Source organism: Stegodyphus dumicola, chromosome X1, assembly GCF_044657685.1.
Source record: "Stegodyphus dumicola isolate Sdum_Otavi_A_Nest chromosome X1, ASM4465768v1".
Lineage (NCBI taxonomy): Eukaryota > Metazoa > Arthropoda > Arachnida > Araneae > Eresidae > Stegodyphus > Stegodyphus dumicola.
The window spans coordinates 170,508,171-170,532,149 of record NC_140780.1 but is presented as its reverse complement, the minus strand read 5'-3'; the positions used below and the strand labels follow the sequence as shown (position 1 = coordinate 170,532,149).

The following is a 23,979-nucleotide window of genomic DNA, read 5'->3' as shown; positions in this document are numbered from 1 at the left end:
TCAGGCTGTCATGACAGGTTTTATTGCATATGTAATTTAATGCCCCAACAACATCTATTTCATCTTGAAAATTACTTGACCAGTATATTACACCTAATATTTACCACTGGCCCAATCAGCAAAATGCAGGATACAGATTGTCCATGAGGTTCATATGTTGGAAATATCTTAAGGAAACTAACTTGCAACAACATTATCAAAGCAGAATGAGTAGTCACACCTCAATTATTGCCTATGCCGATGATACAGTATTCATAATTGGAGGAAGGACAAGCAATGAACTGAAACATCATAGAAATCAAACAAGTGAGGATGATGATGAAAACTATGATCACTGCACATAAACAGAGCTTCACACTTTTGAAACAAAATCCACTGCACTCACACTTCCTAAAAAGACACCAAATTCATAAATAAGCCCAGATTAGAAATTAAGAGTCATAAAATTAAAACCAAGATATTCAAATATCTCGAGCTGACATGAGACACGGGTCTTACCTAGATACCACACAAAACAGACCTCAAAAACTGCGCACTAAGAATTAACACACAAAATTCAGCAAATACAAGGTGCCAAAAAATGCATGAATACAGAGCTATAGAAAATCCTCTATACAACAGTTGCTGGGGGAGGAGACTTTAAAAAATGCAGTCTGGGAAACACCAATGCAAGGTAGCACACTAAAGCATCACCAAGCAACCAAAGCCTATTTACTATCAATTTTACGCATGTCTACCCATACAAGTTTTACAGCTGCAGCAGATATTCCAGCAGGTCTCATACTGCTGCATGTACAGATAAAATGAACCTCTGCACCACAATTTATTCTCCAGTTATGAAAACAAACACAATTCCACATTTTTTTTTCACCAACATACACATGAAACATGAAACAACCAGCTATGTATTCACAGAGCCATCAGTCTGCAGCAGACATGTATTTACAATAACAGCCAAGCACACTCAATATAAATTATCAGTACCACACAACTAGACAATGGAATTGACTGTGCATTTATTCAGTACACAATGAACAAGAATGTTACACATAGAAAGCACAACTATCATTAAACAATAGTACCTTCCAGACACAGGTGCACTCATTAACAATAGCAATAACTGATGCAGCAACCAATAGACACTACAATGCCAGTATCTACAATGACTATCTCTCAGTGTTACATGCCATCCTAAATCCAGTTCACAGTTCTCCAATCATCAATAATATTTAAAGGATCATATGATGCTCCAAGTAAAAAGTTTTTATCTCTACTGCAGAAAGGCACATGCCGGATATCAAGAAGCAGATGCACTAGCAAAAAAGGCAGCTTACAGCATTAACATTTCCATCGCGGCAGTGGCGCGCGCCTTTGTCCCATCCCTATGCGCTAAAAGTCTGTGCTGCTCTCCGCAATGCTAAAACTGAAACAAAATACAAATTCCTTTAAAACATGTTTATTTTACTTTCAAAAATAATAATCTATTGCAATCAATAACTACTCTCACTATAATGATTTATTTGTGTTTGCAGACATAAAAATAACAATAAAATAAAAATCCTAAATATTGCATAAATTAGAATCTCTCTGAACTACGATATATTTCAAAACAAGATACTATACATAATACTAGTTTTGATGTGCATGTTTTGCACAGAGGACTCGTTATGCGAATTACATTCGACACACTTCTGTGTTGGCGTAACCTTACTTAAGTTGATGTTGTTATATCCAAGTAATGTCCTTCCATGCATGACATGTCAGAGGATTTATGAAAGAGAATGGGAAATGTACTAAAAGAAAGACGAGAAACGTAATAAAAGTGGGGAAAAAAAACAAGAAACGTAATAAATGTGAACGAGAAACGTAAGAAAAGGAAAATGAGAAACTCAATAAAAGTGAAAGAGAACCTATGAGAATTGTAATAAAAGTGAAAGCACTACAAATTGTGCTCCTGGCGCCACCTTGTAGAAATGTTGTAAAGACAAAATATTAGGGTCTGTTACACGCTAAAATGTCGATGAAAATAAATCATGGGACACACTGCAATAATATAGAAAAACCTTGAGTAGAGGACAAGTTATCTCATCCCTGGCACATAGAGAATATTCCTGGTTATTTCATCCCTCGCGATGAAAGTGTTAAAGCAAATTCACAAAACCTACTCCTGTCGCACTTCCACCTTAAATGAGTTGTCAATACCTTAGTTAAAGCAAAATGGTAAAATAAAGACAACCATGCACCACAAAGCCATAGAACCTTCTTTCCAAGCAACAGCAACAAATGATGTATAAATACACAGCACAACTAACATGCTGTATTACAAATCTCGGCCCATTCCCAATCTATTTTTGTAAAGGTTACATATGTGATATGGACAAAGACATATGCACTAGGAAAAGAAAACAGAAAATCTCGATTATTATTTGTTGAGCTGTCCACTGATACCTAACCATCATCTCAGACTTCCAGACAACTGTGATGACACAATCCGTACCGAACACATATCATCAAAGAAAAGGCACTCATTACAAAGACGAAGGAAGTCCTGGCCAATTACGCAGAACAGTAACCAAATCTGTGGCAGTTATATAAATTCTCTTTTATACAATATGTAATGCATTCTGCGTCAAACTAGAATGGGAGTGTGAGACTATATATGTCTAACCATCAGAGATGATGAGAAAGTATTGGTGTTCCTTTTCTGGTGTCCGCCAAAACGTCAACAGCAAAAACATCGCAGATGAAAACTTCATGGTACAAAACATCATGGGATAAAACATCGCAGAGAAATTGCAGTTCTAAAACATCATGGTACAAAATGTCGTGGTTGAAATTAAAGCGGTTCAAAAACTTCGCAGTTTAAAAACATCGTCGTTGAAATTATCATGGTAAAAAATAAAGTACCTTCAAATCATTGCATGACGATAACATCGCACATGTGTTTTCAGGTTTTGATAGTTGAAAATTCATGTTCATATAAAGATCACCCTTCTATATTTCATATATTTGAATGAACTAATAAATTTTTGCTGAAAAAATAAGAAGGAAACTTAAGCATTTAAAAATTTAAAATGAGTAGAAAATTAATGCAGCTTAAAAAGCTTAGTAGAATTTAAAACTTACATAATTAACTAACAAAGGTCATTAATAAATTGAGCCTTTTTTATTGAGATTTACTGATAATTTTTCATGAAAAATACAGTCTAAATATGTTTAGAAAAAAGAAGATAAATAACTGCATGAGGTTACATCCATAAAAATTGCTTAGCTAATTATCAAATTATTTTCTTTCACATTTGCTAGTCTGATATTCTTTTAATGAAAATTACATATTGTTTTGTTTCCGTTTATTCTTAAATTGTTGTTAATATTGTCATGTATGGCGTGCAATCAATTTTTTGCAAGTCGATTTGTTAGTTATGACGAAAGTCAGTTACATAATATGTCACTATGCGATTTGAGAAACACATGTATGCGATGTTATTGTCATGCGATGATTTGTAAGTACTTTATTTTTTACCGCAATATTTTTGACGACGATGTTTTGAAACTGCGAAGGTTTCTAACTGCTTTATTTTCGACCATGATATTTTGTACCACTATGTTTTCCGTGATTTTTTCAGCTGTAACCCCTTTTTTCTGTCACTGTAAGTAATTTTGTTGTTTTGTAAAAAAAATATGACTTTAATGGCATTCAGCTTTATTCTCCAGTTGTAGCTCATGTATTCATTCGTAATTCAAAACCACTTTTTCTATAATGCCTATACAAATGCATACAATAATCCCAAAAGTAAATGGACAGATACATATTCTTTGTTTGAAAATCACTGATGATGATGTAAAATCTGATAGTTTAAATATTAAAATATTTTTAATCTTCCTTCATTACTCAAATATTTTCTAAATAATACATAATTTGACCATTTAAAAAAGGTCTCAAAATTACTGCAAACATTATTTTACAAAAAAATACAAATGTTATTTATTAGGAATGTTTATGGATGATAAATACAAAAAAAACTTTATCTAAAAGCTGCTGTAGCAATATACAGCTTCATTCGTGTTCCCTGATGAATACTTGTCACAACAAATACTTTTCATACAATACTAAATTCAAATATGGGAATTTTCTGTTAATTCTGTTCATATGAGCTTTTAAATTTTAGATAAATGCACTGAATATTATTATGAATAAATGAAGGGGGTATTTTTACTTGTATATAATAAATTAATGCACAATTCAAAATAATAACTGGAATATTAAGAAAACAAATTAGAAATATATGGCAAAGATATGCTCAGTGAAGGAGACGAAAAAAAAACTTTCAAATTTTTAAATATGCATCACAATTTAGGAATTTTTTGACCTTATTAAAAATTATGTAGCAAAATACAGTTTCATTAATGTTCCCTATTGAATGCCTTTCATAACAAATACTTTTCATAAACTACTAAATTCAAATAAGGAAAAACATTTTTTTAATTTCTGCTCATATGAGCTTTTAAATTTAAGATAAATACTCTAAATATTATAATGAATAAATGAAGGGGGTATTTATACATACTAAACTAATGCACAATTTTATTCTCAAAGCCTACGAAATAATAACTCGAATATTAAGAAACAAATTAGAAATATATGGCAAACTTAAAGATATGTTTAATAAAGGAGGGGGGAAATTCTAGATTTTAAATATTTAAAGTATGCATCACAATTTAGGAATTTTAGGATATTATTAAAATTTTTAAATTCTAGAAATAAAATATTAGTTTTGAACACTTTGAAACTTTCTTATTTACCTTATGATAAAAAGCAGCTCCAGTTAAAACCATTGATATTTCATTAGTCCATTCTGATTCATATTTCCATTTCTTTGTGGTATTATCCCACAGATGAACTCTTGAAGGGAATCCAACTATCCTGTCTGGAAATTCTCGCCACACCTGTAAAATTCATGACAAAATGTACCAAATCTTATATTCACCAATCTTTTATGTCCTGCCAACCTACATACAGGGAGGTAACATTTTTGGTCAAAAATTCCACAGCGAGTTTTTAGTAAATAAGTATGAACTAGGGTCCCTACAGAAATGTTTTACAGTTTTAAGAATGATGTCTGTCTATCTGCGCATGTGCGTCGATTCTTTCATTCATGATAACTTATCAAACTTCGAAAACTTTCCATTTTCCAAATTAAAATTTTCTGCATTCATATAAAAAATGTGTTGGATTTGGGGTAAAACTGGATGACCTGAAGTGGTACTTTGCATGAAGGCCATAACAGGTTTTAATGGACAACTGGAAGTAGTACATTACCTGAGGCTCATAACATTTTTCATTGAAAAACTATATTAAAATAATCCTCAACCCTCAATTTTATGTCTGTTTCAATTTTGTGTGAAATCAATTTTCATATAAAAATGATTCTGCCACGAAATATTATTGCTATGTATTATTTTTAGAGAAATAATGTAGTAAATACACTGCTCGACATTGAAAATGCAACACCAAGAAGGAGTGGTCAGAAAATTATGAAATTTGGAAAAAAGACAGAGACTGCAAGCAGCAATAAGTGATCTTTATTTCAAAATGATAGTCAGAATACAGAGCGAGAACGACGTCGGCTCAGTAGTATGTAGGACCACCGCGGACAGTGATGCACGAAGAAATAGAGTCAATAAGAGTGCGGATGGTGTCCTGAGAGATAGCTCTCCATTCCCTTTTATCCATTTGCCACAGTTCGTCTTCTGAACGAGGCAGGGACAGAGTCTGCAAACGGCATCTAATCACATCCCACACATGTTCGATTGGTGACAGGTCAGGAGAGTACGGTGGCCAGGGAAGCATCTGTATACCTTGCAGAGCATGTTGGTAGATGCGAGCACTGTGTGGTCGGGCGTTATCCTGCAGAAAAATTGCATTAGGCAGCCCCTGAAGGTAGGGGATTGCCACCAGCCGCAGTACATTATCCAAGTATCATTGGGACATCATAGTGCCCTGAATCCGAACTAGAGGTGACCTGGAATCATAGGCAATAGCACTCCAAACCATTATGCCACATTGTCACACGGTAGGGCATTCCACAGTAACTGCCAGATTAGATATGTCTCCACATCGACGTCACACACATATGCGGCAACTGTCACTGGATAAACAGAAGCGTGACTCATCAGAGAACATGATGTTCTGTCATCCACATCGCTCCAATCCAGCACCATTCTAAACGTTGGCGTCTATGCTGTGGGGTCACCGGCAGTCTTCTTAACGGACGTCGTGAGTGCAGGCCACGTTCAACCAATCGACGGGAAATGGTTCTGGTTGACACGAGAACATCCAGGGTATCTTGCACATGCTGCAGAATCGCAGTAAAAGTGATTTGTGGGACCGCCACAGTTTGTTGGTCTACGCGTGCTGACGTCACTCTGGCTGCACCTGCACCTCTCCTTCTTCCCACATTTCCTTGTTCCAACCATATTCGCCATAGCTGATGCACCGTGCTCACATCCATGTAGGTATCAGCTGTGATTTGATGTAAGGACCAACCCGCCCTTCTCAGTCCAATCACCATATCCCTCGTAAAATCGTCTATCTGCTGGAAGTGCCTTCGTTGACGGCGGCTTGCCATTCTCTCCTATTACACGTATCCTCCGGGACAAAAACCAACTTTCTTCAATAATTCGTCTGGCAGAAATAATGACATGAATATTGCCCATTCTGCACGTTCCTTCCCTTTATATCTTACTTCATGTGCCTCGGAGAGCTGCTCATTTCACATCATTCGCATAACTCAGTGAAACATGCGTCTACTCTAAAATTTGGATAAATTTCTGACCACTCCTTCTTGGTGTTGCATTTTCAATGTCGAGCAATGTATAAAACAAATATATGACAACTCTTAACACTTTACTAAGAATTCTAAAGATGTGTAGCTTTTAAAAATTTTGTGACTTTGATGCTTAATTTTCTATGGCATAATTGCAAAGAAAGATGTATAATAAACAAAGCTAAAAGGACAAATAAAAAAAATGTCATCAAAAGTTGAAAAATAAACATTTATATCATGAATTAAGAAACAGTGGGAGAAATGCACGATGACACTTAACACTATTGGGAATTTTAAAAATATGCTGCTTTGAAAAATTCTGTGATTGTTAAATTATTGATACACAGGAATCGATGTAATATGTTTCAAATATAAGTATAAGAACAGATGTGTACCTATTAATGCATAGTTATCATTTTCCATTGCACAGAATAGGATAATAAAAAACGAATAGTGTTTATAATCTAGACATAAAGTTTATAAACATGCTACATTTTATTTATGAATAATCAATGAATTCCATATTTTAAATGGCAACGAGCTTCATGGAAAGTATTGTGATACTTTACTTAAAGCTCATGTTATTTAAAACATAGAGCTGGCAAGAGGTCATGAACTCAGATTTTTAATTTTGAAAAAAAATATGAACTGCCAAAAACCTTTGCAATAAATATGAGGAATTTCAAAAATGTGTATCTAAAATTTAACAAAATAAGCACATCAATATACCTCATAACCAAATTCTAGTTCATCAGCAGTCAGCATCACAATATCATCATCAATAGCAAGAACAGCTTCTGTTTCAATTTCATCATATGGATAAAATCTAAATTGGAACAAATAATAAAACATTACATAAATTTCAGCTGTAAATATGTTGAACATGGTGAAATTTTTAAAACTATTTTGTCTTAAAATGTATAAACTTAATGCAAATATTAATCTTCAGCTGTGAGTGGTGTATGTTAGGCCACTAGTTTGCCAGTCATTGACCAGATGTGTTCAATTAATGACATATCGAAAGCAGGATTGAGCCAAAACAGCAGCATTACCTGAAAGCCAATGAAGAATTACTGGACACAGCATATCATGTTCAGTTATATATCATGTTATTGAAACTTAGTTACAGACAGGCCTAGAAGGTAAGGGAGAACAGTCATGTTTAGTTGTATATCATATTATTGAAACTCAGTCACAGATAGTCCTAGAAGTTAAGAGAGGGCAGAAAACTCCAAAACTTTAGAGATGAAGCTGTGGCTTTTGAATTTGATAACGACATATATTAGAAAAGGGCATGAGTAAAACTTAATAGCATTCTAAACCTTAATTCTGGGTGATGAGCTGGTATGTTGATGCATAGTGTGGCTGCGGTACCACCAAACTCAGAGGACCATCACGGTGTTGTTGGGAGAATCAAAATTCATCCGAGAATATAATGCAATGTTATTTGTTAATCCATGTGCACTATTTAACGCACCATTACAGCTGCTTACTACTAGGGTAAAAGTCAACATGGTCAACAGTTACATCATTGGATGCTATGCAAAGATTCACCCTCCTCAGACAATATGTGACACAGGTTACCTTGCAGCAAACCCTAATTCTTACGGGGTCCTTGACGCTGCTGTATAGTTTGTCCTTGCCATGTGCATAACATGCCTGTCTTCTTGTTCAGTGGTGTGATGAGACAGGTATAATAAATACTACCCTCCTGTAATCACTGATTTCAGATTTGCACCACTGTAGCTTGATTTTGTACAATAAGCATCAACATTTGGAAGGATAATTCTTCTTCGAAGTTTCTATAAGCCCCACCTCTTTTGCTGCCAAACTCAGAAACTTAACTATTACCCTTCATCGGCAAGGGATACTGAAGCTTTCCACACAAAGAAATAATGTGAAAACATATAATTACAGTGCTGCCTAGGGTTTACACATGCACTACAATGCTAATAACTTGCATATCCTATTGAGGTCTAAACACATTGTGCAAATTTTAAGCCTATTGGATGCTTTCTTTGTGGTGTTGCATTATGGATGGCCAGCAGTGTATATCAAAATATTTATTTTTCATAAGTTAAAAATGAAAAATAGCAATTCATAATTTTGAGCAAGAAAAAACACTACGAGTGTTGAAGCCAGACCTTAAGAGTGGCATTTAACTGAAATAAAAACTTCGGAGAGGTATAGGGCCTTCTTCACCATCATGGCACATGCTAGGCATGTTCTAGCAAACAGGGTAATGGACACACTGGTTCACATCACAAAGTTACACAGTTTAATACGAAAACTATTTTGAGTTTCATACTTAGTGAAAATATCAGACACTTTTTAGCACTGGAAAACTTGGTAAGACATCAAAGAATACTATAGGGTTAAATTCCAGCCAGTGGTCCTCGTATAGCTAGTCAGGATGTTGTTTTCTGAATAAAGAATGCCTAAAATATATTGTGAAGTTCAAACTACAGGGTCATTATTTAAGATAGCACTTTACTGATAACTAAAGGGGTAAGGCCGGCAGGCCACCCACAGTAATTTTGAGCGAACTACATAAACTAACATACAAGGATGTAGCTTCAACCTTCATTAGTCAATTTGATATTATTAGTCTTTTTTTCCCCGATGTTTCAACAACAGACAACTGTGCCTCGGGACTGCAAAAAATGAATACTTAATAAATTCAGACCTAAGGTACTGATGGATTCTAGAAAGCAGTGAAAATGAGAAGAAGCAAAATACAACTATTAACCATAAGAAATACTTCTTCAAACTCAAGATGTAGCGTTTATAGCGAACCAAAAATTATCAGATGGAACATTTAAGAAATAAGTACTTTTGTGTAAAGCATTCACTATAATACATAAAAAATTCTAAAAAGCATGTGAACTGCCTCTGTATACATATGCAAATATAATGATCACCCAAAACAATATGACAACCCTCTTAGTACCCTGTTGCTGGACTTTTGGCATACAAAATAGCTGTCCACTGTGACAATAAATTCTACAGGTCTTTGATAAGCGTTCAGAGGAACACTGTAGCAGATATATATGCAGAGGTCACACAATTCTCATAAATTACAGAAAGATGATTAGTGGATTTTGAGCTAGATCTCCACTGACACCCCAAATATGATCAATATTCCTTGAAATAATATCTAATTAAATAGGAGGTGATAGAGATGGTCTCCTTGGTCTCAAGGAAGAGAACATCAAGATCATGAGGACATCCATCAAAATATAACACCTTCACTACCAGCCTATTTAATTTCACAGCATACGTGTTGATAAACTGCCTGCCTAGAAGGGAGTGTAACCTGACACTTTCATTGATCTGATGCAAAACAAATAGTGATTCGTCTGATATTACAATTCGTTCTCAATCTTGTATGTTAACAAATGCAAAAGAAATATATTTGATAATTAGCTAAGCAATTTTTATGGAGGTATCCTCCCCATGCAGTTATTTGTCTTCCTTTTTCTAAACATATTTAGACTGTATTTTTCATGAAAAATTATCAGTAAATCTCAATAAAAAAAGATTAACTTATTAATCACCTTTGTTAGTTAACTATGTAAATTTAAAATTATATTAAGTGCTATAAGTTGCATTAATTTTCTACTCATTTCCAATTTTTAAATACTTATGTTTTTTTCTTCTGTTTTCAACAAAAATTTAGTAGTTCAGTAGTTCATTCAAAAATATGAAGTATAGAAGTAAAAATATCCCTCTTTCCTTCTTGAGCTCCAAATCATTATGCAAATGTGAAATTTCCTGCTTTTAAAAACCTGAAGTGTGCGATGTTATCTTCGTGCGATGATTTGTAGGTACTTTATTTCTTACCACGATATTTTTGACGATGATGTTTTTAAACTGCGAAGTTTTTTAACCGCTTTATTTTTTACCACGATATTTTGTAACACAATGATTTAGTACTGCAATGTTTTCTCTTTGCTTTATTTTCTCCCACAATGTTTTGTACCACGACTTTTTCGCCTTGCCTTGTTTTCTCTGCTCCGTTTTTGGCGGGCATTGAACTTTCAAATGGTAACGGACTTTTGGGTCGCCTTGTAAATTCCACATTATGACCATGAATATTGTGATCAGAACATACATTATTGAGAACGAGTTGTAATATCAGATGAATCACTATTTGTTTTGCGTCAGATCAATGAAAGTGTCAGGTTACACTCCCTTCTAGGCAGGCAGTTTATCAACACGTATGCTGTGGAATTAAATAGGCTGGTAGTGAAGGTGTTATATTTTGATGGATGTCCTCATGATCTTGATGTTATCTTCCTTGAGACCAATGAGACCATCTCTATGACCTCCTTATTTTTAACTGCTTCCCTTACAAATTTTTTTGAAAAAATTGCAAAAAATCATCACATTTTTTATTTTATTATTAAATACAATGGAACAAAACAAATTAAAATATGTAAGTTTTAAGTTGAATTATTAATTTTTTTAAGTTGTAAAAGCATTTAGTTTTAATATTAGTTTACTATCCCGAGTTATCTCTGGTAAACAAAAAAAAAGTTAAATATTAGTCTTTGTATGATAGGTTTTGAAACAAGGGACAACACAAAGTGATACCTGATATTCTACACTGGTATCTGGTCTCTTTTCTTACTGGCTTACTGCTGGAATATCTTTCATGGAAGCACAGAGTACAGTACACTGTCTCCTTGGATTTGATTTTTTTTTTTTTTTATTTTTTTGCACCTCTTCATAATTAGTATCTGAAAAACCATCGCTTTCGCTATCTTGCATCATTACCATTATTTTTTTCCCCCAATGCATGTATCCTTCTTTATACATTATTAATCCACAAGCTGACGTATACTATACAATAGGAAAACACGTGACCAGTCCCTCCAAAAGAATCGTGCAACCAACAAAATTTGGCAAACAGCCAATCAAAGCCAAATATTTCCTTTCATTTCCTCCAGGCCAAGTAAAATCATGATAAAACAAATCGTACCAATTTTTGCTTCACCCGAGTTTTCACGGGTTAATAATTAACTGCAATATATATATGTGCTCGAGATAACTCGGGATAATCATGCAAGCGGTTAATTAGATATCACACTGGTTATCATAAATTAAGAAAAAATCACAAAAATCATGATTACTGAAAAAGTTACATGTAGAATTTTATGAAACTTACCTACAATATACAACACATAGTAAGGTATCAAATAACATAAAAAGAAATTATCTCACAATTATGGTAGTGTAGAAATAAGCACATGTATAAAATGAACAAACCGAAGATGTCAGTTTGCTATAGTAAAAGTACCTTCAATATGGAATATAATCAATCACCTCTAGAAGCAATACAGCATATTCAGCGATGTGTGATGCTTTCAATTATGCGGTCTATCAGTTCCATAGGAAGCGAGAGCCATTGCTCTTGCAAAGCAGTTGCAAGTGCGGCAAGGGTCTAAGGGGGCAGATTGAGAGCAGCTAAACGTCTCCCTAAAGCATCCCAAGCGTGCTTGATAGGATTCAAGTTCGGGGATCGAGCTGGCCACTCCATGCCCATAATTTTTTCCTGTTGAAGATAATCATATATGATGCAAGCCCTGTGTGGTCTTGCATTGTTGTCCTGTAACAAGAAAGCATCACCTGTTGCTTCCGCATATGGGTGCACATAAGCATCAAGGATGTCATCTCTATAAACATGAGCATTCACGGTTCCCCTTGGAAAAACATGTAGGTCTGTCCGACCACCCAAGGAGATACCACCCCAAACACAGACACTACCTCTTCCGTATGCATCTCTTTCATGGATGTTTGACGGATGATAACGGGTTCCAGGTTCTCTCATTATCAAATAATGTCTACTATCGCGTTCTAGACTAAATTGGACTCATCCATAAAGAGAATAGCCCTCCATTGCTCAGGCATCCAGTGGACATGTTGTCGTGCCCACTGCAAACAGTCCCTCCTATGGCGTGACTCGAGCAGCATACAAATAGTTGTTCGCTTCACATACAGACCACCTTCATGAAGGCTTCTATGCACAGTTGATGTTGACACCAACCTTCCGATGGCTGCAGCAAGGGAGGATCTAAGAAGAGTCGGAGTAGCGGTTCTATTCCTGAGTGCACATAATGTCAAATATTGGTCATCGGCGCTCATCGTAGCAGTTGGCTGTCCTTGGCTGAACCTCCTAGGTGCTGAATCTGTGATTTGAAATTGCCTCCAAAGTCTATGAAACACAAAACTCACATTTAGCCATCTGGCCACTTCTGTTTGACTTTGTCCTGCCTCTAGTCTCCCAATGGCTTTCTGTCGTAGTTCTGCAGGCAAATGATGCCTGGAGATCATTGTTACGAATTGGCTATCTCAGATTTCTGATGTCAGTGAAATATGTGGGCTTGCTCTCAAACATGGACTTTTATGCTCCTCGCAGATTACGTATTCCAAGTGCAGTGCCACTAATTTGCATATTGGAGTTTTACTCAGCTACTCTTACTTGGCTACATATTCAAATTTTACACGGTTTGGCTTATTTTTCAGGGAGTTATCGCTATTGTTGTGATTTTTTCTTAATTTATGATAACCAGTTATTTCATGGAATATTGATCATATTCGGGGTGTCAATCAAGCACTAGCTCAATTTCCAAGTCCAAATTCCATACTGGCATATTATGTAACTGACTTTCATCATAAGTAACAAATCAACATCCTAGTTATTTGATTACACGGCACATATGAAAATGTTTGACTTATTAAGAATAAACAGAAACAAAACAAGATACAATTTTCACTTAAAAACACCATATTAACAAATGTTAAAAAAAAAATTTGATAATCAAGCAATTTTTATAGAGTTAACCTCGTATGGTTATTTATCTTCTTTTTTCTAAACATTTTAGTAATTTAAAAATACATCAAAACATCTTCATTAAAACCTGAAACATATAAAACTCCAAATATAATTAAAATAGCTTAAAAAATTACTTTTACAGTTTCAGCTACAGATTCTGCTCAAAAACAAGCAATTCGGCCAGCGAGCAAGAAGGCATATTTTTTGGTGCTTAAAACTGAAAGCTTACTTTTGGTCCCACACAGCAAAAAGACACTGAAGGTGCAGAAACTGACTTTAATCAATATTCTGCTAAGTTTAAAATGGGGGAAAAAAATGGCTGCTCTATGAGGCTTAGTCGCATTTGAACAACTTTTAAACTGTTGATAATTCTACTAGTATGCATATTAAATAAAGGCATAAAACCTTAAAGAACAACATAATTCAATCACTTTTAAAGCAAAAAACGCAAAATTTACCAACATATAAGAATACAAACCAGAGATTACCAAGCCAGGTAAGAAAGTGGGTACACACACACATATATATATATACATGATAATAAATTTAATTTTTGCAATTCAAATTTCTTAATTAAATTTTTTAATTTATAATAGCTTTATACAAATAGAGAATATTTGTTAAATTCAAATATATATATATATATGTTTGGTGTGGCTGACTGCAACCAAAAAGGGAGGTACAAAGCTAAATGTTCTAGCAGTCCTACATGCAAAATTTCAACATTCTTTTTGAGTTATGCATGATACATATATATATGTGTAGAGGGGTCAAGAAAAAAAATATCTTCTGGACCTCTTTTATAATCTGTTTTGGAAAAAAGAATCATACAGATATCACGCAAAAACATCGTTAAATTGCATTCAACAGCTATCAAAATGGATATTTTCGATGAAATGTGATACTTGAAATTTTTTGTGATTACAATACTTCCTTTGCTTCGTACAAGGAAGTAAAAAAGATTAATTTATTAATGACCTATGTTAGTTAACAATGTAAATTTAAAATTCTATTAAGTGCTAAAAGTTGAATTAATTTTCTGCTCATTTTCAATTTTTAAATACTAAGCTTCCTTCTTACTTTTTCAACAAAAATTTATTAGTTCATTCAAAAATAAGAAATATAGAAGTAAAAATATCCCTCTTTCCATCTTGTGCTCTCAAATCATTAAGCGAATATGCATTTACAGCTTTTAAAACTTGAAAAAATGCACGTGTGCAATGTTATTGTCATGCGATGATTTCTAGGTACTTTATTTTTTACCACGATATTTTCTACAACAATGTTTTTAAACTGTGAATTTTTTTAACTACTTTATTTTCGACCATGATATTTTGTACCACAATGTTGTAGAACTGCGATGTTTCCTCTTTGCTTTATTTTCTCCCACGATGTGTTGTACCACGACGTTTTTGCCTTACGTTGCTTTCTCCACAACGTTTTCATAAAGTAATGTTTTCAGCTTTAACCGAAAATTAAATAATTCACTGAATAATGTAGGTAGAGAGGTAAAAACATACATGCTTGAAATGTCATGGGGTTTTATAGAAAGTAAAAAAAGTGCTTAAAATGCCCAACAAACGGTGCTTCATATAACAAAAGCAATAATTAGCATAACAATTGGTTTTTAGCAAAGACTACCTTCTTTATAACAAATGTTCAGAATGTCATCCATCATTCATCAACAATACTTGTAGTCGAGGAGCAATGTAGTGAACAACACTGTCTAGCATATCTGTAAGTATGGTCAGATATTGCCAGAAGATGTTATCTTCTAGCATCCCTCATGAGCTCGGACCATCACGGTAGACTTGTAATTTTAGGCAACTCCACAACCAATAATCACGTGGATTGAGATCTGGGGACCTGAGAGACCAAGCATGATGGAAGTGGAGGCTCAGCACATGATCCTCACCAAATGATGTGTGCAAGAGATCTTTCACACGTGTAGCAATATGGGGTGGAGTGCCATCCTGCATAAAAGTCATATCTTCCAACAGGTATCAGCCAGACTTGAGATAATGTGATTCCGTAACATATCAGTGTATCTCAAACCCATCATACTGAGAGTCTGAATAGCAGAACAATGCATTTCCTCAAAGAAAAAGGGTCCTATCACAACTGACCTGATAAATCCACATCACACCATGACCAACACCCAGAGGTGAGGAAAGAAAAGTGACAAAGAACTCATTTCGTATATGATTCTCATATGAAGTCACTGACATTTTGCTGCCCAGTGCCATATGTTATTGGGCATTTTTTCCCCCTTTCAATAAAAACCCATGTCATTTCAAACATGCGTCAATTTTTACCTCTCTACCTACATTTTTCTGTGAATTATTGAATTTTCAAATGTTAACAAACTTTTGGGTCACCCGTTATACTTAAGTTACACTAACAAATTTTTATCTGATTTATATCTGCTCCATTTCACTATGAGGTTTTTTTTTCTTATTCCAGAATTTATGCAGATTAGAATGGCAAACAGTTATACTATACAGTTAGAAGAATTTGCACACAACTGTAAGTGAAAGTTTTAACCAACCCACCGATAATACTTTGTCATGTAAATGAAAGCTTTACTCTACCTATCGGATTTCTAATGCTGTTTTGAACTAAATATTATCCAGCAAGGACAGATTTGATTTTAATAAGCTGAACGCTTGAATCTCAGGCACGGTTTTAGGCGAAGCTTGTAGTTAAATTGTTTTAATTATATAGCAGCTGAAAGAAGCTTGTGTTTAAGCCAGGTCCAAGTGACTGGTAGTTTTGTACTGTACAAAGAGTGTTTACACATTTTCAAAACAATTTTGATACAGAATTATATAAAGCAAATGTTTTGGAATAAAAGTTTCTGACAACATCTTATTATTTGAAATGAGAAATAGCATTGGCTATTTTAAAATTTATTGTTCTTTCAAAATGCCGCATGTAAGCAAACTGTGAATTGAAGATTATATTTTTGTGCTTTTCAAACAAAAATATATTCCTGTTCCATTACGCAAAAATATTGTGAAATGCATGGTATTAAAATTGCGAAGTGCAAAATAAGCAACATTTTTAACCAGAAAGAGGAAAATCATCAATCATTGCTTCTACATGGAAAGAAGATTCCAAATGAATATCTGAAAAAGGAAAGAACTGTTTCTAATGATTCTAATACTAAATAACTGGTTACAAGCAAAAATCCACCAACACGTAAATCAATTGTAAAGTCTTTAAATACATCTGTAGCAACAATAAATAAGATTTACAACTTATAAAAGCTAAAAAACATAATGTTCAAGGCTTTTGTTGAGGCGTGTGGCTCAACGGAGAACAATTTGCAAAACTCTGCATGAAAACTATTTAGCAGGACATAAATGGAAACACATTGATATCCTTGATGAAGCATGGGTTTAGCTAAAAGACTGCAACAAAAAAGATATATTTATTATCATAAATGAAGAGAAAAAATGTACAAACCTTGTTCCATCAATGAAATTTCCATAAGGGGTTTATGATTGTCACACTCTTATAGTGGGAAATTTTAAAAATAAGAAGAGTGGGGGGGGGGAATGTTAAAATCAACTTAACATACTATCAAGAGAAAGTTTTACTACCAATATTACAGAAGAAATTCCATCCCAATGATTTTCGAAGTGTGAAACGTCATTAAGACAAAGCAACACACCATACTTCAAAACATACCACTACATTCCTCAAAAAAATGAAGAATGACACATGTAGTGCACATGTACCTTTTGAATGTATTCCTGTATGTTTCTTGAAAAAACCACTTTCTAAGCACAAACTCACCATGATTGATGGGCTCTGGAAAGTAGTGGAACAGGAAGGGAAATGAGTACTCCTGGAAATTTTACAAAAACCCTTCTTTCATGGAAATCACAATGCAGTCTCATAATCCAGAAAAAAGGCTGTTAGACTGCGCATTTAAAAAATATTCTTTACATTTTAAACATCAATTAAATGGCCCTGGAATCATTCTAAAAGTGTGTAAATATACTCTGAATATTCCAATTTAACAAGTGGTAAAGAAAAATAAATTTAATGTTATTTTATTTTTGTGTGTGTCTGTTTTAGAATTTAGATCTAATGGAAACTCATCCGATGATTTTAGGTAACACCTTTAGTTGATTCAAATTAAGCTACCTAAGTTCACTGATACTGGGACGATAACAGAGGCATATAAGAAAGGCATCATTTGTGAGTCTAATGCCCAACGGAGTCCAATGAAGTACATGTTCAAATACATTTCCACTCGGACCTACACTGTATTCAACTAACAACTGAGCCACTGGCAAGTCTATTTGCTCTTACAATGCAGAATGTTTGAATTTATTAATCAGGCATCTCAGAATGATGTCTCACCATTTGCTACTGGTTTCACTGTCCTCCTTCCATTTTTTATAGGCACTAATATTAATAATTTTTCTCATGAACACTATACACACAATATCACTTTGAAGATATACATTCTTAACCTTACCGTCATCACAATTTTACTTTAAGTAAAGTTGTTTAAATCCGAACCCTTTCTCATTACATAGTCGATAAAATGATGCCTCACATTCTCTGCAGCCATCAAGTAATATCTCCACCCTGTCATGTGCCATCTACTTTATTCCAGCATGGGCATTCTCACAGTGGAAATGCAATCATAATGTTTTAGCTGGTCAATGTATGTAAATACTGAATATCATTACTCTTTTCAAGAGATCATTCAAGTTTCATCTGCGAATGATCATTCAAGACTCACAGAATTAGTTTTAAATATGATCATGATATGACTTCTAATTATCATAAGCCATTATAATTAATTATAAATTGTGCAAATTATATTAGAATTCTCGCTAGAAGCTCACTAGAAATGTTCACTAGAAGTCTGGCAAAAAATGTGTCTCACTTACCTATTACTCAGCCTATTTTCTTTTGTTTGAACAACTTTTAGAGGTTTATTGATTTTGGGCCAAATAGATGCTAAAGAAAAAAAAAAAAAATCAGTTCTATATTACTTTTCTAAATTACATATCAAAACAAAACAAAAAAACTTATAAATATTCATAAAGTGGGCTTTATGAACTTGTAAAGGCCACAAAAAATTCATAAATACGAATATCTTTAAACAACCATAAACTTTTCAAGAACAAAGTTACATAATCTGGAGGTTCCTAAAAACATCGATGTAACATAACACATTAAAGCTCCTGATACATGGATCACGTTACCTTTCTCTGGAAAGTAAAATATCAACCTGCTGTTAATGCATTTAAAAAGTCAAATGGAAAAGAAATGAGGCAATGCTATATTAAAAATTATCTGAAAAAGCAATCTTAGTTTAATATAGATTTTGAATAAAACTCTTATCAATTTGGAAGGCAACCAGGCACAGGGGCCCCTTCTTCAAAAACAATCTTTTTTGGGGGGGGGGCTAAGATACAGAATACAATTTGGGCAATGTGCATCAATAAACTTTCAAAGAGAAAATTTTCCCAGATATTGAGATTTCATTATGCCTCATTTTTTCCCCTTTTTACTCTTTAATACACACTTAAAAATGCAGATAAACTGTACTAAAAACTCCATATAATAAATTATACATAAATCCAAATAACATTTTAATGTTCCATTCCAAGGTTTTTAGAGTTCATTCATTAAATCTGCTGAAACATTGTGACCAACTGTTCCAATATCTGGAGTCCATTATCAGTTAATTTTTTAAGAGTAGTACAAACACACTCAAAGTTCATGAAATACTTAATTTTAAATACCATTTATATAACCGCCTGCTTGCCTATCTATATAAAGTCCACTTGAAATTTTTCAACATTCAATAACTTTAAATTTTTTAAGAACAATCAGCAGACCCAATGCTGTCGCATGTTTTCAGCAGAATATTTGTGTCTGCCCAGAGGGAAAGAGATCAAATTACATAACCCTGCCATAAGGCATTTTAGATGTATATGTTGATCTGATATTCTTTTTACAAATGACACCACCCACCTATATTGAGAAAGAGCCCATCAATGGCTCAGCAGTAAGATCAATGAACACTGGTATTTCAACCTAAGCTCAGATCCTAGTAAATAGGATGGCTACATGCAGGGCTGTTCCTAGGCCATTAACTGCCCATGTACTTTCCTAGGATTGCAGCTCCCAAATTTTAAAAAAATGCTCAATGATTAAAAATTTTTTTTATTTCATATTCACTACATACTTACATATCAAAAACTTTATAAAAAGTAGTTGCATGTGATAAGTATTTACAATGAATTTAAAATATTTGGTCATGGAACAGCGAGAATCAGGCCACCCCTGACTTTCGCCGCCCATGTACTTTTATGTGCTGCACCCCCCGCTAGGAATGGCCATAGCTATATGGCAGATTTCATTGTTTCTCTCATGTGTCATGTGAACATGAACCACATTCTTTTAAAAGGCCCACTATAAAGGCTTCCCTACTCTTAGAAAATAGCCCTAGTGTGCTTTGCTTTAATCGAATAATCAAATCCAAATTGATCAAATGTGATTGATGCATTTTTTGAAACTGAAGTCATAGAGTGAATAAAGGAACATCAAAAATCTGACTTACCAAACAGAAGTAATGGAATCAGCTTGCAAGAGCGGCTGTATGGCAATATTTTCCATCTAAAAACCTCAATACTGTGAAGACAGTAAATGGTGGAGGAGTGAAACTTACTCCGCCCTCGCACTTTAATTAACCACCATATCAATTACATCCTAACATCTGTGCGAGTTAGAACAGGTCCTATTCTCTAGCAATGTTATAAATCTGCCTTCGTTCCCAAACTATTTTTTACTTTTATCAAATGGTATGAATTGTTGCATATTATTTTATTTGTTCCATAACAATTCTGCATCTTATTTATTCATATTCCACATTTTTCAGTTTGTAGCTAAGTGTTATGATGCTGTATGTCTTTCCCAAATAAATTTATTCAATTTACAAACTGGAGGAGAATATGCTAATGTAAAACTAAATAAGGCAAAAAAGCAACCTTTGTCTGACAGAGATTTTGAATAAAATTCTATTGAATTCAAACTCTATCAATGCAAATTCAAGAGCAAAAATTATTTTGCTCTTGAAGAAAGAGTATTCAAATCTATGCCAACTAAGGTTACTTTTCCACCAAATTTTTAATCATTCCATTTTATTCAATAGCTTTTGAGAAATTAGATTTTATTTTTGTAAAGATAATTTTGGACATAAATGAATGCACATATTTGGTTTGGCCAAATCAAAAGTGGCAGCAATTCTAAGTTTCCTCAATGAAGCTAATGAATATCCATTCATTTACAGATGCATTCTTGACCTTACCAGATACACAGGGGAGAAACAGGATCATACATCAGATAATGAGGATGTGCGATGTGTAGCTATAATTTGTGTACATATAGATGACAGGTGTGTTTGATGAGCATTTTATCAAAAAATGGTGTTTCAACTGCAGAATTCACTGTACAATCCACTCCTCTAGTCATTCAATGAGTTCAGAGGTAACTTCACAGCCTTAAAGAGAAGATGTGTTCTGTTTATAAGCAGTATTTTGTAAAATGCAATTTTTCCCATGAGTGGCCAGCATTCTTCGTTAAATGTTGATCTGCTTTTTAACTTCACCTGATAAAAGACATATGGCCAAAAGTTATTCATATATGACTCACACAATGAAAATTTTGGAGTTTAAATAACTTTTCCACGCAGCACACCATCAAACACGCCATCCAGTTAGAGGTGAACCAGTGCTATGAATTGTGCACAAAGTAGCTTCTCACTGAATAGTATCAAGAAACTTTTTTTTTTCAATAACATCTAGAAATCCAGTTTGACCAAGACTATATTTAAAAATAATGCTATTATCTTTAAATCTGAAATTGTAGCATTTTTAACACATTTTCGTTAGACCAAACTATATATACACAGTCCAGTCACATTAATATGACCACCACCTAATTTCAACATTAAAGTGAAATAACCAATCACAGAAGGTAGGTGGCAGCACATTGTAGTGGAGTGTATAGAAAGGGTGTCCAAGAGAATTAGAAAACACTGCAACTGTTGGCATAATGCAGAACACAGCAAATTATCTGATGTCCAAAAGGGCATGATCATTGGCTTTCGGGCCAAGGGTGGAAGCATTTCTGAAATGGCTGATTTTGAAAATTGTTTGCATATCGCTGTGATAAAAGTATACTGTGCATGGCAAAATGACATTATCAAAAATCAGCGATGCGGCAATGTGGTGCACCATGGGCCATATATTACAAAGGTGAATGACGGCTGCAAAGATGCATTTGGGTGAATAGATGTGTAACCATTGAGCAACTGACTCTACAGATGAACCAAGGAGCTACCAACAGTGTCTCCTCAACAACGGTTCAGCGAACATTGTTGTGTATGGGCCTCCGCATCAGATGCCTGGTTAAAGCATCTAGGCTGACTGCAGTTCATCGGCAATAAAGCCTGGAATTTCCATGCCAGTACCACAACTGGATGTCCACTGAGTGGCGATAGGTGGCTTTTTCTGATGAATCACATTTTATGCTCCATCAGACAGGCGGACGTTGGCATATATGGCTTGGAATTTTGGAAAGCTAACACCCTGCAACAATTGCCAGTAGGGTCCAAGCTGGGGGACGGAGCATTATGGTCTGTGGAATATTTTTGTGGCATTTTCTGGGTGTACCCATCATTGTGGAAGGCACAATGAATAAACAGAAATATGCATCTGTCCTTGTGGACCATGGCACCCCCTAGATGAGATTTGTACCAGCAGGACAACGCGAAGTGTCATACAGCTTGCACCGTACATGTGTGATTTGAAGAGCACCAGGATGAGTTTACTGTACTCCCGGGACTTAAACCCAATCAAGAATCTGTGGGACCACCTTGTTGGGTTGCTTGCACCATGGTCCTCAGCCACATAACCTAGTGCAGCTGGCCACTGCTCTGGTTCATTTTGATGGTGGCATGGCTCAACATCCCAGTGAACACCATCAAGAACCTAATTCACTCTCTTCCTGCAAGTCTTGCAGCAGTCTTCTTGATTTTGACAAGTGGTCACATTAATGTGACTGGTCTGCGTGCATATATATATACTTATGGCCAGTATGTACGTATACACACACACACATATTTACATTATAAAACTTGGTACTTTGGGTTTAAAAAGCCTAAAACTTGAGCTAAAGTTGTTAAATAAGTAAATATGAATGTAGTTATTAAGTAGTTTGGGGATTATCTCCCATGAAAAGAAATTGTGAAAATTAATAAAAATAGTGAATATTAATAACATAGTCAAGTAATATTAATAAATGTCCATTTTTATGAAAATACTTATTAAATTCAAGAATTGTCTGTTAAAAGGAAATAATTCATTAAAAGTAACATTAGGGCAAAATAAAAATGTAAGCCACTTTTACAAAAATACAGATTACACATTACAAAAATACAAAATTGTTTGATTGTATTTCCATTAACTGCATATCGACTTTTCAAGGGGAGCAAATCAATTTCCGATTAAATCACAATAATTAATGGAAGCGAATGTGTTTTTTTCATCTTATTATGAAAGAACTAATCATAAAAAAAAAAAAAAATCAACTAGAAAAATACAGAAACCAAGAATGTCGAAAAAATATATTACAGTTTAAATCAAAAATAAAACTTAAATATTCTAAGACCATGCCCCCACAAATTTGCTCTTTCGAATAATTAAAATAATTTCAAACAAAAGTTGCAAAAAGAATTAAAGAACTCAAAAACAAAAGAAATATAAAAAAGGATACAAAAATAAATAATAAAAAAACTACATTTTCTATTTTACTAAAATAAAAATGTAACATGTTTACAACAATGAAAGAGTCTTATATTAACAAAAATAATACATGATGATGGGTAGAAATGAATTAAATTTAACCCCTTAACTGCCGCGGGCGTATATATATGCCTTGCTCAGCCGATGCGTTAACTGCCCCAGGCGTATATATACGTCCTTCCAAACTGCTATCATTTGCTTTGCGCTGCTACACCTAAAATTATTCGCAAAGTTAACGCATCGGCTGCGCATCTGGGGCAGTTAACGCATCGGCTGAGCAAGGCGTATATATACGCCCGCGGCAGTTAAGGGGTTAACTTGCATGTTTGCGAAATTTAAATGGACAGCAAATTGGCAGAGTAGTTTGACACTATCAGGGTTTCCTGTAATTTGGAGATTCTGAGAGGGTGGTGTTGGAGAAATGTGGGTGTAAAAATGTAGCTTGGTAGAGGCTATTTTAATAAGGCAGGAAAAC

At 34.3% G+C, this 23,979-nt stretch overlaps 1 protein-coding gene across 1 annotated transcript in view; it reads right to left on the bottom strand.

Annotated features, from left to right (window-relative positions):
* The window catches only part of sotv (exostosin glycosyltransferase sotv), an 88,288-nt gene that overhangs the window by 15,895 nt on the left and 48,414 nt on the right, over positions 1-23,979 (bottom strand). The window contains exons 8-10 of the mRNA XM_085808054.1: positions 18,579-18,648; positions 7,557-7,653; positions 4,804-4,947 (exon numbers count right to left, since the gene is read on the bottom strand). Coding sequence (XP_085664180.1) covers positions 4,804-4,947; positions 7,557-7,653; positions 18,579-18,648 — 311 coding nt within the window. The remainder of the gene's footprint in view (positions 1-4,803; positions 4,948-7,556; positions 7,654-18,578; positions 18,649-23,979) is intronic.